The sequence below is a fragment of the Theobroma cacao genome, chromosome 10 (assembly GCF_000208745.1).
Source record: "Theobroma cacao cultivar B97-61/B2 chromosome 10, Criollo_cocoa_genome_V2, whole genome shotgun sequence".
NCBI lineage: Eukaryota > Viridiplantae > Streptophyta > Magnoliopsida > Malvales > Malvaceae > Theobroma > Theobroma cacao.
Window position 1 is genome coordinate 12,463,933 of NC_030859.1, and position 16,144 is coordinate 12,480,076.

At 37.8% G+C, this 16,144-nt stretch overlaps 1 protein-coding gene across 1 annotated transcript; it reads right to left on the reverse strand.

Moving 5' to 3' along the window:
* Positions 10,179-11,669, reverse strand: LOC108663622. Its single transcript, XM_018128837.1, has 3 exons — positions 11,143-11,669; positions 10,797-11,001; positions 10,179-10,577 (listed from the first exon to the last, which is right to left on the reverse strand). Exons 1-3 carry the CDS (start codon positions 11,667-11,669, stop codon positions 10,179-10,181), a joined length of 1,131 nt encoding a protein of 376 aa, XP_017984326.1.

Here is a 16,144-nt window from a genome sequence, read left to right on the forward strand (position 1 = left end):
GCATCATTGACATGCCATATTCATTCCTGTACGAATTCCTAACATTGGGGGAGGTTAATGGCTTCAATTATTCCCACATACTCATGTTTACCTTGCATTTCTACAACTTCAATCTTCTTAATCATATTAGTCCATCTTGTATGGCTTAACCACGTTATAGATTACATTTCCTTAGTATCATTTCTTTGACTATTTCTCCAAAATTTCTTATATCAACATAGCTCAACTTCTGATGGGATTTTTTTATCATTGTACTGTGAATACAACTCATCAAATATTGAGTTCAAAGCTCGAATCACTGAGAACAATTCTTACTTCAGTTGGGCACATCACTAACTCCACACATACGTACGTATCCGCACATTTAAGTGTCATCATTCCTTATTATGTGTGGGGATCTTTGTTTTCAAGTGCCTTCAGACTAATTTCTCTTTGTTCGTTCCCATCCATAACCAAGATTCAATATGATAATCTTCATAGTTCATGTTAACGTTCTCATATTTAATCTATGAGCATTGGGGTGTAATCAATTTCAGATTACCCTTTTTATATGTTTAAATCACCATTCCACTCGCATCTTACCATATGTTATCTCTTACATAATCCATAAGAATTCTCATTATGCCTATGCATAGCTTCACATCCTTTTCATGCATATACTTCTTTCTTATCATTTCCAATTGTATGCTTAAGTTTCATTGTACTATATATCCTTGCATCACAATGCCATTAGTCGCATCTCACTCGCCAAATGTCATTTTCATTAAATTGCAATTCAGTATTTGTATATATTTTATAATTTTATTGATCCTTCAAAGATTCATCTTTACTTGATCACTGCATCTTATGTAATATCACAATCCCTCCAAGTCATCCCTATTTCTCAATTATCTTTCATGCCTCTAACATATATAGTATATCCTTATTGCATTTCAATATTAATTAGTCACTTAAGACTTGGACTTATTCGAATCATGCATGCCTCATGCATTTCCGAATTCCAATTTCCATAATACTTTAGGAGGTTTTCATTATCCAACTTCATTATCAAGGTTACCTTCAACCATCCTTTGTACTATTCTCTTATACTGCTATAATTTCATTCTCCTTTAATCAATTCACAACATGTACTTGAAATTGCAAGACTGAAAACAAGGTTCTTCTCAAGTACTTTTTAATATCAATGTATCACTTTCAGCTTATGACTTCCCTCTTTGTAGCCACATAACTTAATGCTTGTTTCCACATGATTCATAGTAGGATTACTCTTGAGAATTTCCTTATAGATGCCTACCTTTAACTTATGTCTCACAGCATATGATCACATAACCTGTGGTTTAGCCATTAGGATCCTTAGCAAGTTTCAAAATCACGCATATTATACTGGTCGCTTATGATTGGTAATTCATTCTCAAGGATGTTCATGCATCCTTAAAACACTTAATCACTTATTTGCTCTTTAACATTCCGAGCATATCATTCCAAAAAAGGCATGCACTTATTGACCAAGATATTTAAATGCATGCTCAACTATTCATACTTCAATTTATCCCCAAGGGTTTTTAGTATGCCATGTAATCGGCCTTGTGTTGTTACTAATCCTTTTCATTCAACTAAGTCAAGATAGGAATTGCAAATTCTCATAGCAATATTCTATATAAACTCATTTGCTATACCACTCTTGTAATCCTTCATTCACACTTTCATCACTGGGTATTGACATCTGTTATCAATATCTCATACATTCATTTAACTTTTCATTCACTTGTTCCTTAGCCTTTAACAAGGCTTAATCTTTTATCCTCTTTATTTCTTAGGGTTTGACTTTAGTTTGTCTAATGTTTATCTTAATACTTCACACAGTAATTCATCTCAAAAACTCTTTAAATACCTTTTCTATCACCTGCAAATATATAAGGCAATAAAGAAACTTTTCAATTCACTCATCATCTTTATCTTAATACTTTCCCAACACATCTAAAACTTTAACTAACAAAAGTCAGCATCAAGGCCAATGACCATAATTCAACTTGTGAGTTTCATCTTCATGCCACTTATAATTTGCTCATGCTTTCTAGCCATGAAGGGTTCTTGAGTAGCAGCGTTGGGTAGTTGGCACTATTGCGTTGCAGCTGTTGGAATTTACTTTATCAAAGCAATTCTTCTTCTTTTAAGGCTACCACTATCACGACCCGATTTTTGAGCCATGACCAGCGCATGGACCCAATGGGCATAGCCCACCAAGCCCAAGCCTACTTATATAATCCTGCTCATCATTCCAACAACTATTCTTAAAGTCACCTTTCATACTTCCAATCTATAAGAACCTAATTAATATGCTATAGCAATCAAAACTACATTTCACATTAACCCAAATAATGTTAACCATTGCCACTCATGGTGGCTTACCAATCAGAATACACATATATGCTCTAAGGCTTGCATTTTAGTTCTTTACATCACATGTATGTATTTACAAACAAAATGACTCTGGGCTTCCAGCGAAATTACCAAAATGAAGGGACAGCTACTAAATGTTAACATACCTACCAAAGAGACAAAACTACGTGGACACCTCGGCCTAGGTTCCAACTACCTCTTAATTTGAAAACATGAAGTTGAAAACAATGAGTACAAACTCAGTGAGTGAACATAAGAAGGGAACAAGCAACAATAAGGAAAGTTGATAATCATGATGCACTTTATTTGAAAACAATCCAACTTAGTTCAAGTTCTTATTAAAATCCCTCCATTAAACCCCTAGTTATTAAATCATTTAATGATGAAGGAACCATATTTAGCATGAAATTTGAAAGAGAGGAAATTTCCAACAATCATTCCATCTCACCTAGCTCATGTGCATCCCACCACATCCTGCACATAGTCGAACATCCCATCTCACCCGACTTATGTGCATCCCACCATATCGTGCACATAGCCGGACATCCCATCTCACTCAACTCATGTGCATCCCACCACATCGTGCACATAACCGGACATCCCATTTCACCCAGCTCATGTGCATCCCACCACATTGTGCACATAGCTGGACAATATCACCATTCATCTCCCTCACCACCGTCATCACCAGCAAGTGCACACTCACCCCGCACATGCATAGTTGCATTTGTCACACAATGGTACAATTTATGACATAGTATACATATAAATATATATCAACATCATACAAAACATATGGATTCATCCATTTACACATTTCACATTTCACAACATCAAACATTTTATCAAGGGTTGTTCCCAAGCAATTTTCAAGGAAAAATCGATAAAATTCCCAAATGATTCTTTGAAACACGTAAACATTTCCCCAAAATATTTTGAAATGCAAGTTCACTCACCAATCTTTATTAATGTTTCGGTGGGCTCTAACTTCAACTAATGGTTCAAATGGGGCTGAGGGCCTCGTTGGAACCTATCACGCACAAAAACATCACAGCCAATCCAATTTCCATTAAGATCACTCTAAATGCTATTTTCTGAAATCAAGCTTCACTAGCCCTTCCTATCTATCTTCCATTACCATTTGATTGGCTATTTAGTTCTCTACATTAGTAACACTAGAAATAGCTAAACAACTTCAGCAATACACAATTCACAACTTTAATTATTAGCCTTTATCAACAACTTAAAACCAATCCTAATTCATCACTCACCTTGGTGGATTGTAATGAAATTTCTTCCTAAGAGTCCTCAAGCTATCATGAAACCTCTCTTTCTTTCTTTACAAAGTTCAGCTGGTGAGAGAAAGTATTAAAGAAAGACTTTTAAGGGTTTGTTTAAGGTGAGGGAGTAAAAGAGTATGAAAAACCCTACAATAGGGTGTGTAGAGCACAAAAATTGAGGTTAGTTTGGGAGAGTGATGGAAGCTTGAGAGAAGCTTTCATGGAAGAGGAGAGAAACGTGAGATGGGAGGAAGGAGAAGAAAAAGTTATTGGAGAAATGAAGAAGCTGCTGGACGAATGAGATTTTTTTATAGTTAAAGCTTATCTAATTCTTCATGCAATTACAATAATGCCCTTAACAAGGCCACTTGTCTTCCTCTTTTTCTTGTGCAATCTTTTTACTCTTTTGACACTGAAAGAAGGTCCAAAATCCTCTGAAAGAGGTCCCTTAAGTAGCCCCTAAAAGTCCTAGCTTCAAAATCTTCTAAACTTGTTATTTGTTGAAATTACGATGAGGGCCGTGGCTCTCAATTTTCAATGCTGCGGGGCTCAAATGTTCTGTCCAAATCTATTGTTCTAGCAAAGTACTTTCAATTTGACAAGGATTTTGACCACTTTCTCGTAAAAACTAGGCAAAGTAGTAAACATCAAAGTTGTATCCCTACATCTTAGCTTTCTAATGGTCTAAAAATCATGTTATTTGGACTTCTGCAGTGGGAGATATACTTTAAAAACAGAAACATATGCAAATAGAGCAACAACCCACTATGCACCTTTCTTCACCAATTGAAATTATTTTTTAATCTTACTCTTATAACGACATAAAATAATTATAAATAACGTAAAACTAGCATCATTAGCTCAAATTAAACCTTTAAACATAAGTTCTACCTTGAGTTACATGTTTACGAAGGTTGAGGTTTCACATTCTCCCCCACTAAAAGAAAGTTGATCCCCGAATTTAAATCGAACTATAAGGTAGCATACCTTTACATATTAAAGAGGTGTGGATACTTTGTTCGCATCTCCTTCTCAGCTTCCCATGTTACCTCTTCACTAGTATGGTTTTGCCATAACACTTTAACTGAGGCTACATGTCACGACCGAAATTTCGGGCCATGATCGACCCATAGGCCCAATGGACATAGTCCACTAAGCCCAAGCAAGCCTATTAATCTGACATGTTCATCATTCCATCATAAACTACTAAGTCACATTTCATAACTTAGAATCAAAATAATATTACACATTGCCATTTCATACTCACATACCAAACAAGTGTATATACATTGTCTACAACATGTATCTTAACCATTTACATTAGGTTCATCTATACACAACGAAATAATACTCAACTTCCAGTGGAGGGACTCGAATGAATGTATAGCTTCTAAATGCCGAGACACCTACCAAAAGATGGATACAAGTCTACAAGGACACCTCATTCTAATTATCGGCTGCCTCATGATCTGAAAACATGAAGTTAAAAACGGTGAGTATAAACCCAGTGAGTGAACAAGGAAGAGAAGAAGCAACAACAAGGGATAATTTAAAATCATGATGCACTTGTTTCAAAACAATGCAATTTAGTTCCATTCATATTAAAGACCCCTCATCAAGCCCTTAAATGATTAATCATTTGAAAATCATGAACCCATACATAACGAACCATTTGAAGAATGAAAGCTTTAATATTATGCAAGCAAGTCAAATACGACAACGAATCTTCGCTGCAACGGTAAGGCATTCTCCCTACAGCGAGAATGAATTTTCATTGCAGCGACATTGGGATTAAGTTACTAGCTGAACGAGGATTTCTCACTAAATCTCCTCATTTTAAACTTAACTCATTTAGTCCTTAATTTTGGAAGTCTATGCTCAGATATGGTAGCAAATAAGTTAAAAATAAGGTAGCAATTGGACAAGATAGGAGACAAAATAGAAAGTTTTTCGTTGCAACGAGATTCAATCTCGCTGCAACCAAATTGTAACCTAGAAACAGAAGGTTTCTCGTTATAGCAAAATTTAGCTGATGAAATCGAGAGTTTCTTGCTACAGTGAGATTCCTTTTCGCTGCAGCGAGAAGCTACAGTGACTATCTCGCTGTAGCGAGAACCAGTTTTGGTGAAGGTTTTCAAACCCGAGAGTTTCTCACTGCAGTGAGAATGATTCTCACTACAGCAAGATACAGGGCACCAATGAAAAATTTCCCTTTCTCCCAAAGAAAACCCACCCTGTTGAAATGTCCAAACCAACATGAAACGCATAACAATCTTTCACCGTTTAACATGTCAAGTTTCACATGCATTACAACCATATACCATTACTCATTAATTTCCTATAACACACATATTTACATATATATATATATATATTTATATATCTATACGTATACCCATCATCATCATGCACACCATCCTATCATCATCATCACCAACTCATGCACACTCTCTACTCGCACATGGCTAGGTCATCACCGAGTTATGCGCACTCCCTACTTGCACATAACCGAATCATCCTCAGCTTATGCACACTCCCTACTCGCACATAGCCGAGTCAATGTCATTACACAACAATATATTCATACATATATATCAAAACAATGTGGTAGTGCATGAATCAATAATAGTCACATGTCACAACATAAACCATTTCTCAAGAGCTCTTTCCCAAAGCACTCATTTTTAAGAAAAGTTGTATAAAATCATTCAAACACTTTGTACAAAACAGTCACATTCCCGAAATAGTTTTGACAGGCAGTCCACTCACCGATTTATTGTTAAGCCTTTAGTTGACTCTAATTCCCCTAATGATCCAATTGGAAAGATGGGACTTCATTAGAACCTAGGATCACGTTAGCATAAGCAATAGGTCAATTCACACACTATGAACCCTAAAAGCTATCTCTTAGCTAGCTTTCAATTGCCACATTAAATGGATATCAATGTTCACTATCTTAATCATTAAAAAGTAATGAACATACTCAACGATAAAACAACTCATAATCCCAATTACTAGCCATTATTCATGGCTAAAAATCAAGCTTAGTTCATCACTTACCTTAAGGCTACTTTGTAGTCAAATTCTCTTCCAATTGCTTCCAAATCAATGGGGTAATTCTCTCTTTCTCTCTCTAAAATGCCCAACTAGTGAGAGAAAGTATGGAAATAAGATTTTTCAAGGGTTTTAAGGAGAGAGAGTGGAAGAATACAAGAGTTCTAGTTAAAAGGGCTTAAAAGTATGAAAACTAGAGCTAGAGAGAGAAAATCATGCAAGCTCCATATCAAGCTTCCATGGAGGTTGAAAGTAACGTGAAAGAGAAAAAGAAGAAGAAGACAAGCTGCTGGAAAATGGGAGAAAAAGCTGCTGGAAGAAGGGTATTTATATGCCAAACTTGTCCATTCCCTTAAAATTACCAAATTACCCCTCCATAATTTAGCTTATTCTCCTTCAATCTTTTATTCAATCTTTTTGCTCTTTTGACATTGGGACAAGGTCCATAATGGTCTAGACATGCTCGGGTTCATGAAAACTTAAAGTTTTAACCCGAGGTGAAAAATGACCATTGTGGCCCGACCATGAAAATACCAAAATTTTTGTTTCCTTTTCATTTTACCCCTAATTTCACCATCCATTTATGCCTTAGGCCTACTTAGGCCATAATATTGTTTAAAACTTACTTTTATGGGTTTACTAAGGAAATGACTAAATTACCTCTGATTAGGGATATCACGTATATTACTAACTATGAGTCTATAAAGGACAAGGTCTCACACTACATCCTTTGAACGGAGCTTTTTGACTTGCCGATCAAGGATAGCTACCGGTTACTCCTCATAGGTCAAATCATCTTTCAGTTGGATGGTTTCATACTGTATTACATGAGATGGATCTGGGTTATACTTCGTAAGCATTGACACATGAAACATGGGGTGAATATTTGAGAGGTCTGGCGGTAAAGCCAAGCGATATGCCACTGCTCCAACCTTTTCTAAAATCTCGAAAGGTCTTATATACTGAGGGCTCAATTTTTTCTTTTTGCCAAACCTCATTATCCCTTTTGTTGGTGAGACCTTCAAAAATAAATGATCCGCCATTTGAAACTCTAAGTTCCTTTGTCTATTATCAGCATATGACTTTTGCCTATTTTGTGCTAACAACATCCTTTGACGAATCATGCATATTTTCTCGGTGACGTCCTACACCAACTCAGGCCCCAACAGTTTCCTTTCTCCCACCTTTAGCCATCCAATAAGTGACCTGCACCTCCGTCCATATAATGCTTCAAATGCTGCCATTTGGATGCTAGTTTGGAAATTGTTGTTGTAGGCAAACTCCATTAAGGGTAGATATTAATCCCACCTGATCCCAAGGTCTATTACACAGGCCCTCAACATATCCTCTAATATCTGTATCGTCCATTCAGACTGTCCATCAGTTTGAGGGTGGAAAGTCGTGCTAAAATCCAACTTAGTGCCCAACGCTTTCTGTAACTTTCCCTAGAACCTACTAGTGAATTATGCCCTCCTGTCAGATACTATAGAAACAGGAATGCCATGCAGCCGTATTATCTCGTCTACATAAAGCTTAGCATATTGGGTGGTCCCGTATGTAGTTTGAATCGAAAGGAAATGAGCTGATTTCGTTAATCGGTCTACTATGACCCAGATCGAGTTAAAGTCGCTAGTAGTTCGAGGCAAACTAGTTACAAAATCCATTGCAATATGCTCTCACTTCTATTCGGGCACTAGTAATGACCGTAGTAGCCTTGCAGGCCTTTGATGCTCAGCTTTAACTTGTTGACAAACCAAGCACTTGGAGACGAACTCAGCTACATCTTTCTTAAGTCCTTCCCACTAATATACCTCTTTCAAATCTTGATACATCTTTATAGCCCCTGGATGTACCACATAGGCTGCCATGTGTGCTTCCTCCAATATTTCTCTCCTCAATCCATCACTATCAGGCACATAAAGTCTACTTCCATACCTTAATACTCTATCTATGCCTTTAGTAAACATCTTTTCTTTCTTTCCTTGAGGATCCTTTAAGGCTTTAGCTACGAACTCATCTTTACTTTGTGCTTCCTTAATTCGGTCTATTAAAATAGGCCTTACTCTAAAATGTGTTAGCAATGCATTTGCCTCCGAAACTTCCAAATTCACACCCATGTCTCCCAAACTATGCAATCCCTAATCAAAGATCTCCTATCTGTGGAGATATGTGCCAAACTCCCCATCGATTTTTGACTCAAGGCATCCGCTACTACATTTACCTTACCGAGATGATAAAGAATAGTAAAATCATAATCCTTTAGCAACTCCATCCACCTACGTTGCTGCAAGTTAAGATCCCTTTGCTGAAATATATGCTTCAAGCTTTTGTGATTCGTATATATCTCACAAGTCTCACCATACAAGTAATGTCTCCAAATCTTTAAGGCAAACACGATTACTGCCATCTCAAAATCGTGTGTAGGGTAATTTTGTTCATGCCTTTTAAGTTGCCTCGATGCATACGCAATCACCTTCCCATGCTGCATTAGTACACACCCTAAACCAACCCGTGATGCATCACAGAATATCGTATAACCCCCTGTGCCTTGCGGTAGGCTTAATACTGGAGCTGTGGTGAGACATGCCTTAAGCTTTTCAAAGCCATTCTCACAAGCATCTGTCCACTGAAATTTTGTATATTTACGTGTCAGCTTAGTCAGAGGGGTGACTATTTTGGAGAAGTCCTTCACAAAACAACGATAATAGCCAACCAAACCCAAAAAGCTTCTAATCTCCGTAACCAATGTTGGCCTTGGCCACTTTTCCACTATTTCAACGTTCTTTGGGTCGACTTGTACCCCATCCTTGGAAACCACATGTCCTAAGAATGCGACACTTTCAAGTCGAAACTCACACTTGGAGAACTTGGCATACTATCGATGTTCTCTCAAAGTTTGGAGCACTATCTTACGATACTGGTCATGCTCCTCTCGACTCTTTGAGTAGATCAAGATGTCATCAATAAACACCACCACGAACTTGTCCAAATAAGGCTTGAACACTCGGTTCATCAAATCCATAAAGGCTGCAGAGGCATTAGTAAGCTCAAATGACATCACTAAGAACTCATAGTGCCCATATCTTATTTGAAATGCAGTCTTGGGTATGTCCTCATTTTGAATCCTCAATTGATGATACCCAGATAGCAGATCTATCTTAGAGAAACATTATGCTCCCTGTAGTTGATTAAATAAATCATCTATTCTTTGAAGGGGGTACTTACTCTTCACCGTTACCTTATTAAGTTGTCGGTAGTCAATACATAATCTAAGTGACCCATCTTTCTTCTTTACAAATAGCACCGGTGTTCCCCAATGTGAGACGCTAGGGGGAATGAAGCCTTTATCTAACAAATCCTCCAACTGATCCTTAAGTTCCTTAAGCTCCGTCAGTGCTATTCGGTATGGGGGTATGGATATGGGTCTAGTGTCGGGAATCAAATCTATACAAAATTCAATCTCTCGCTTGAGGGATAAACTTGGTAATTCTTCGAGAAATCATCCATAAACTCATTCACTACCGACACTTTGCCTATATCTCTAACCTTCGCTCGGGTATCCTTCACAACAGCCAAGTAACCTTGACAACCTTGTCTTAATAGCCTTCTGGTAGACATGACTGATATCAAATTGGTGGGACCATTGCTCCTATCCCCTTGAATACTAAATGATGGCTCACTGGGAAAATCAAATCTAACTGATTTATGGTAGCAGTCTACACTAGCATGGCAGGGTGATAGCCAATCCATTCCCAAAATCACATCAAAATCTAAGGTGTCTAACACCACTAGATCTACCAATGTGTTTTTGTTCTTGACTCGAACTACACAAGATTCATATTCCTATTCAGCCACAAATACCTCCTTTAAAGGAGTAGACACCACAAATTGTTCTTCTCTCTTAACACGATCCTTACCCAAACGAAGTGCAAAACATGGAGAAATAAAGGAATGGGTAGCACTAGGATCAAACAATACTCGAGCATCCATATTACAAACAGAAAGAGTACCTGAGACCATTGTATTGGATGTCTAGGCCTCCTAGGGTGTTAAAGCATATACCCTTGCTTGGCCCCTAACAGCAGAACTCTGACGCCTAGACCCAGAAGGCCTGCCCTGAGAGGAAGTAACAGCACCTCTACCTCTCGATCCACTAGCCTCCCGATCAGATGAGGAGGCTACTGAAGGAGTAGACAAAGCTAGCTGAGTGGAGTCGGGGGCAGAACCTTGTGATTGATGAGCCATCAGGCAATCCTTCCTAATATGTCTAGATTGACCACACCCATAATAAACTCTCGTAGTATGTAACCATTGTTCACTATGTCGTCTCCCACAAGTATCACAAAAGTGGATAACTTGACTACCTTGTCTAGAATCTTGCTGCCTTCCTCCACTAAAAGTTTTTTACCCTGGTCCAACATTGACAGTAGTCACGTCACTCCCCTTTTGGGGCAATCGTGAGTCCTTTTGTGGACCTTGACAGCTAGAACACAAAATACCACTGTTGAAATCTCTACGACCTTGATAACCCTCTGTCTTGGCCCTTTTTGCTCTATCCCTCGCAGCCCTACTCTCACTGGTCCTCATCTCAATCCACTGAGCGCAATCCACTGCTGTGGAGTAGGTATTGAAATCCTGGGATGGCACAGCCCTAAACAATGGCTTCACTAGCCCATCCATAAACCTTTGTATCTTTATCTCCTCTGTAGCAACTAAATAGGGTGCATATCGAGACAATTGTGTGAATTTTATGTCATAATCCGACATCGTCATACTCGAGGTCTGCACCAAAGCTTTAAACTCCTTGGCTTTGGCATTACGTACACTGAGTGGTAAAAATCGATCTAAGAAGGTTGTAAGGAACTCACTCCAAGTCAACGATGTTGCATCTGTTGGTCTGCCTCTACATAAGGAGTTATACCACTCTTGTGCCATGTCCTCTAATTGAAAGGTGGCTAGCTCGATTGATCAGACACTGGAACATCCCAAGGCATTACAAATATTCTCCATCTTATCTAAGAAAATCTAGGGTTTCTCTGATGCATCGAACCCTGAAAATGACGGAGGCTTAAGCTTGAGAAAATCAAGAAGAGAAATCTCTAAATGACCCTTCTCGACCTCAAGATGTTGGCGTTCGGCCTGCACTTGGGAACTAGGGGATTCTTGTACTGTAGGTCTCCTCTCCACTATCCTCTGTATATCGTCCATACGGGCTGCCATCATCTCTACAACTTGATTCACTCCCTACAGGCTTGCTGCCAAGTCCTCAATGGTAATGCCCCCAGTTGGTTGTTTATCCACATCACCCGAAGATTGTCCCTCCTCTTGCTTACCCACAAGCGTATCCGCCCTGACCAGCTTAGTGGCCTCGCCATGTCTACCTCTCCCCCTAAGAGTGGATGCCTGTGGCCTATCTGTCATCTCATTAGGAGCAACTTGCTCCCCCATCCGTCTTAAGGTGACTAATGTCTTAGGCGGCATTTTTACCTAAACAAGAGCAAACACCTACTATTAAACACATTTTATAATCATACTTAAGGGAAAAATGTGGTTTCTAAGATAGGGACTCTTTGCAATCCCTTGGTTTTAAAATGTGCCACGGTTCACATTTTACAACCAGAGTTTCCACATAAAGACCCGACACTCCGTTGGACCAATAAATGGACATCCTAGAACCTAGACAACCTAAGGTTCTGATACAACTTTGTCACGACCTGATTTTCGAGTCGTGACCGGTGCATGGACCCAATGGGCATAGCCCACCAAGCCCAAGCAAGCCTATTTATATATTCCTGCTCATCATTCCAACAACTATTCTTAAAGTCACATTTCAAACTTCCAATTAATAAGAACCTAATTATTATGCTATAGCAATCAAAACTGCATTTCACATTAACCCAAATAATGTTAACCATTGCCACTCATGGTGGTTTAACAATCAGAATATACAAATATGCTCCAGGGCTTGCATTTTAGTTCTTTATATCACATGTACGTATTTATACACAAAATGACTCTGATCTTCCAGCGGAATGACCAAGGTGAAGGGACGGCTACTGAATGCCAACATACCTACCAAAGAGACGAAAATACGTGGACACCTCGGCCTAAGTTCCAATTACCTCCTGATCTAAAAACATGAAGTTGAAAACAATGAGTACAAACTCAGTCAGCGAACATAAGAAGGGAACAAGCAACAATAAGGAAACTTGATAATCACGATGCACTTATTTGAAAGCAATGCAACTTAGTTCAAGTTCTTATTAAAATCCCTCCATTAAACCACTGGTTATTAAATCATTTAACGATGAAGGAACCATATTAAGCATGAAATTTGAAAGAGAGGACATTTCTAACAATCATTCCATCCCACCCAACTCATGTGCATCCCACCATATCGTGCACATAGCTGGACATCCCATCTCACCCAACTCATGTGCATCCCACCACATCATGCACATAGTTGGACAGTATCACCATCCATCTCCCTCACCACCGTCATCACCAACAAGTGCACATTGACCCCGCACATGCATGGTTACCTTTGTCACACAATGGTACCATTTATGACATAGTATACATATATATATCAACATCATACAAAAACATATGGATTCATCCTTTTACACATTTCACATTTCACAACATCAAACATTTTATCAAGGGCTTGTTCGCAAGCAATTTTAAAGCAAAAACTGATAAAATTCCCAAATGATTCATTGAAACACATAAGCATTTCCCTAAAACATTTTGAAATGCAAGTTTAGTCACCAGTCTTTATTGATGTTTCGGTGGGCTCTAACTTCGACTAATGGTTCAAATGGGGCCGAGGGCCTCGTTGGAACCTATCACGCACAAAAGCATTATAGCCAATCCAATTTACATTAATATCACTCCAAATGCTATTTTCCCAAATCAAGCTTCACTAGACCTTCCTATGTATCTTCCATTACCATTTGATTGGCTATTCAGTTCTTTACTTTAGTAACACTGGAAATAGCTAAACAACTTCAGCAATACACAATTCATAACTCTAATTATTAGCCTTTATCAACAACTTAAAACTAGTCCTAATTCATCACTCACCTTGGTGGATTGTAATGAAATTTCTTCCCAAAAGTCCTCAAGTTATCATGAAACCTCTCTTTCTTTCTCTACAAAGTTCAGTTGGTGAGAGAAAAGTATTAAAGAAAGACTTTTAAGGGTTCGTTTCAGGTGAGAGAGTAAAAGAGTATGAAAAACCCTACAACAGGGTGTGTAGAGCACAAAAATTGAGGTTAGTTTGGGAGAGTGATGGAAGCTCTAGAGAAACTTTCATGGAAGAGGAGAGAAATGTGAGATTGGAGGGAAGAGAAGAAGAAGTTGCTGGAGAAATGAAAAAGTTGCCAGAAGAATGAGATTTTTTTATAGTTAAAGCTTATCAATTCTTCATGCAATTACAATAATGCCCTTAACAAGGCCACTTGTCTTCCTCTTTTTCTTGTGCAATCTTTTTACTCTTTTGACATTGAAACAAAGTCCAAAATCCTCTGAAAGAGGTACCTTAAGTAGCCCCCAAAAGTCCTAGCTTCAAAATCCCCTAAACTTGTTATTTGTGGAAATTACGGTGAGGGTTGCGGCTCTTAATTTCCAGCGTCAAGGTGCTCAAATGTTCTGTCTAAATCTATTCTTCTAGCCCAATACTTTCACTTCGACAAGGATTTTGACCACTTTCCCTTCAAAACTGGGCAAAGTGGTAAACATTAAAGTTGTAGCCCTACCTCTTAGCTTTCTAATGGTCTAAAACTCATGTTATTTGGACTTTTTTATTGGGAGATATGTATTAAAAACTGAAATATATGCAAATAGAGCAACAGCCCACTATGCACCTTTCTTCACCAATTGAAATTATTTTTTAATCTTACTCCTATAACGACATAAAATAATTATAAGTAACGTAAAGCTAGCATCATTGGCTCAAATTAAACCTTTAAACATAAGTTCTACCTCGAGTTACATGTTTATGAAGGTTGAGGTTTCACAACTACACTAATCATTCTCAACTGCATGGCTTTCCTTTAAGCCTATACCATAATTTCCATAAATATATGTATCTTCTTTTTGCTTATCATATGCACTAGGCCAAATTAATACTTTTGACTCATATCATCTTTTGACTTTTATCATCAATCATGAAATCCCACCTTAAGGCATATTTTCCATGTGGTGTAATGAATTCACAATACATATATCACCCCACACATAATTACTCATTATTTATGGCATTCCACAAATTTGTTATTATCCATAACTAATTGTCTTTCTTGTCTTATCACTCCAATAGTTTATTGACTTTCGGTAGAAATGACCATGAAAGTAGTTCATCTTCCTCTTCACTGTATTCTCACAATCCTTATTAAATCAAGAATTCATCTTTCCCAAGTTCCATAATTTAACTCTATTAGGATATATTTGTGCCCAATTATTACCTCATAATGTCATGGCATCATTTTGTAATCCCCACCATGCTTAAATAACAATCCTCAACTTAATCACATCATCCATTCAAAGTGTCACCTATAGCCTCATTGATTTCTCCCATATCTTTTCGAATTGTAACTATAACTGGGATTTCAATTTCCACCTTTCCACGATTAATTGGTAATCATTTGTCAGGTCTCATAGTTGTTTGTGTCATAGCCTAATTTTTGGGCCATGACTAGCACAAGGGCCTAATGGGCTCAGCCCACTAAGCCCAAGCAAACCTATTTATATAATCTTGTACATTAATCCATATGTCTTTAAAATCTAAAATTCGTAATGTTCAAATATAATTCCTTTGAAAACAATTCATAAGACCTCATTATGTATTCATAATGGCATCATCAACCATAATATACATATATAGCTTGACAAATGAGTCTTAGCATTTCACATCAAGCATTCATATATGCATAATTAGACCTTGACCGTCAGTGAAATGACTCCGGGTAAGGTTGCTAACATTTAGTGTCATGGTAAACCTACCGAGCAATGGATAGGGAGGAGCACCCCGTCCTAGGACCAGTCACTTTTAACTCAAAAAAACCTAAAACATGAAGTTTAAAAACGTGAGTATAAACGCAATAAGTGAACATAAAAAGGGAACAAGCAACGTTAAGGAAGGTTTAGAAATCATGATGCACTTAAGTTCAAAAAAAATGCAATTTTGTTTATTTCTTATTAAAAACCCTTCATTTAGACCCTTGGTTGTTTAATCACTTGATGAAAACAACAAAGAAGTTGAAGAGTGAAAACTTTAGTAGAATTCAAGCAAGTCAAGCCTAATAAATTGATTCTCACCGTAGTGAAATGGCATTCTCGTTGCAATGAAATTCTGGCCAGATGAATATCTAAGCAATTTTCACTGCGACAAGGAAAATCCACTCATG

Excerpts from the sequence above, each read along its gene's own strand:
- LOC108663622 (XM_018128837.1), bottom strand. The coding sequence starts at position 11,669 with ATGGCACAAGAGTGGTATAACTCCTTATGTAGAGGCAGACCAACAGAT. Across the intron at positions 11,002-11,142 it reads ACTGTCAATGTTGGACCAGG|ACATATTAGGAAGGATTGCC; the intron begins GTAAAAAACTTT and ends TGGTCAATCTAG. Across the intron at positions 10,578-10,796 it reads CTGTTAGGGGCCAAGCAAGG|GAATATGAATCTTGTGTAGT; the intron begins GTATATGCTTTA and ends GTGGCTGAATAG.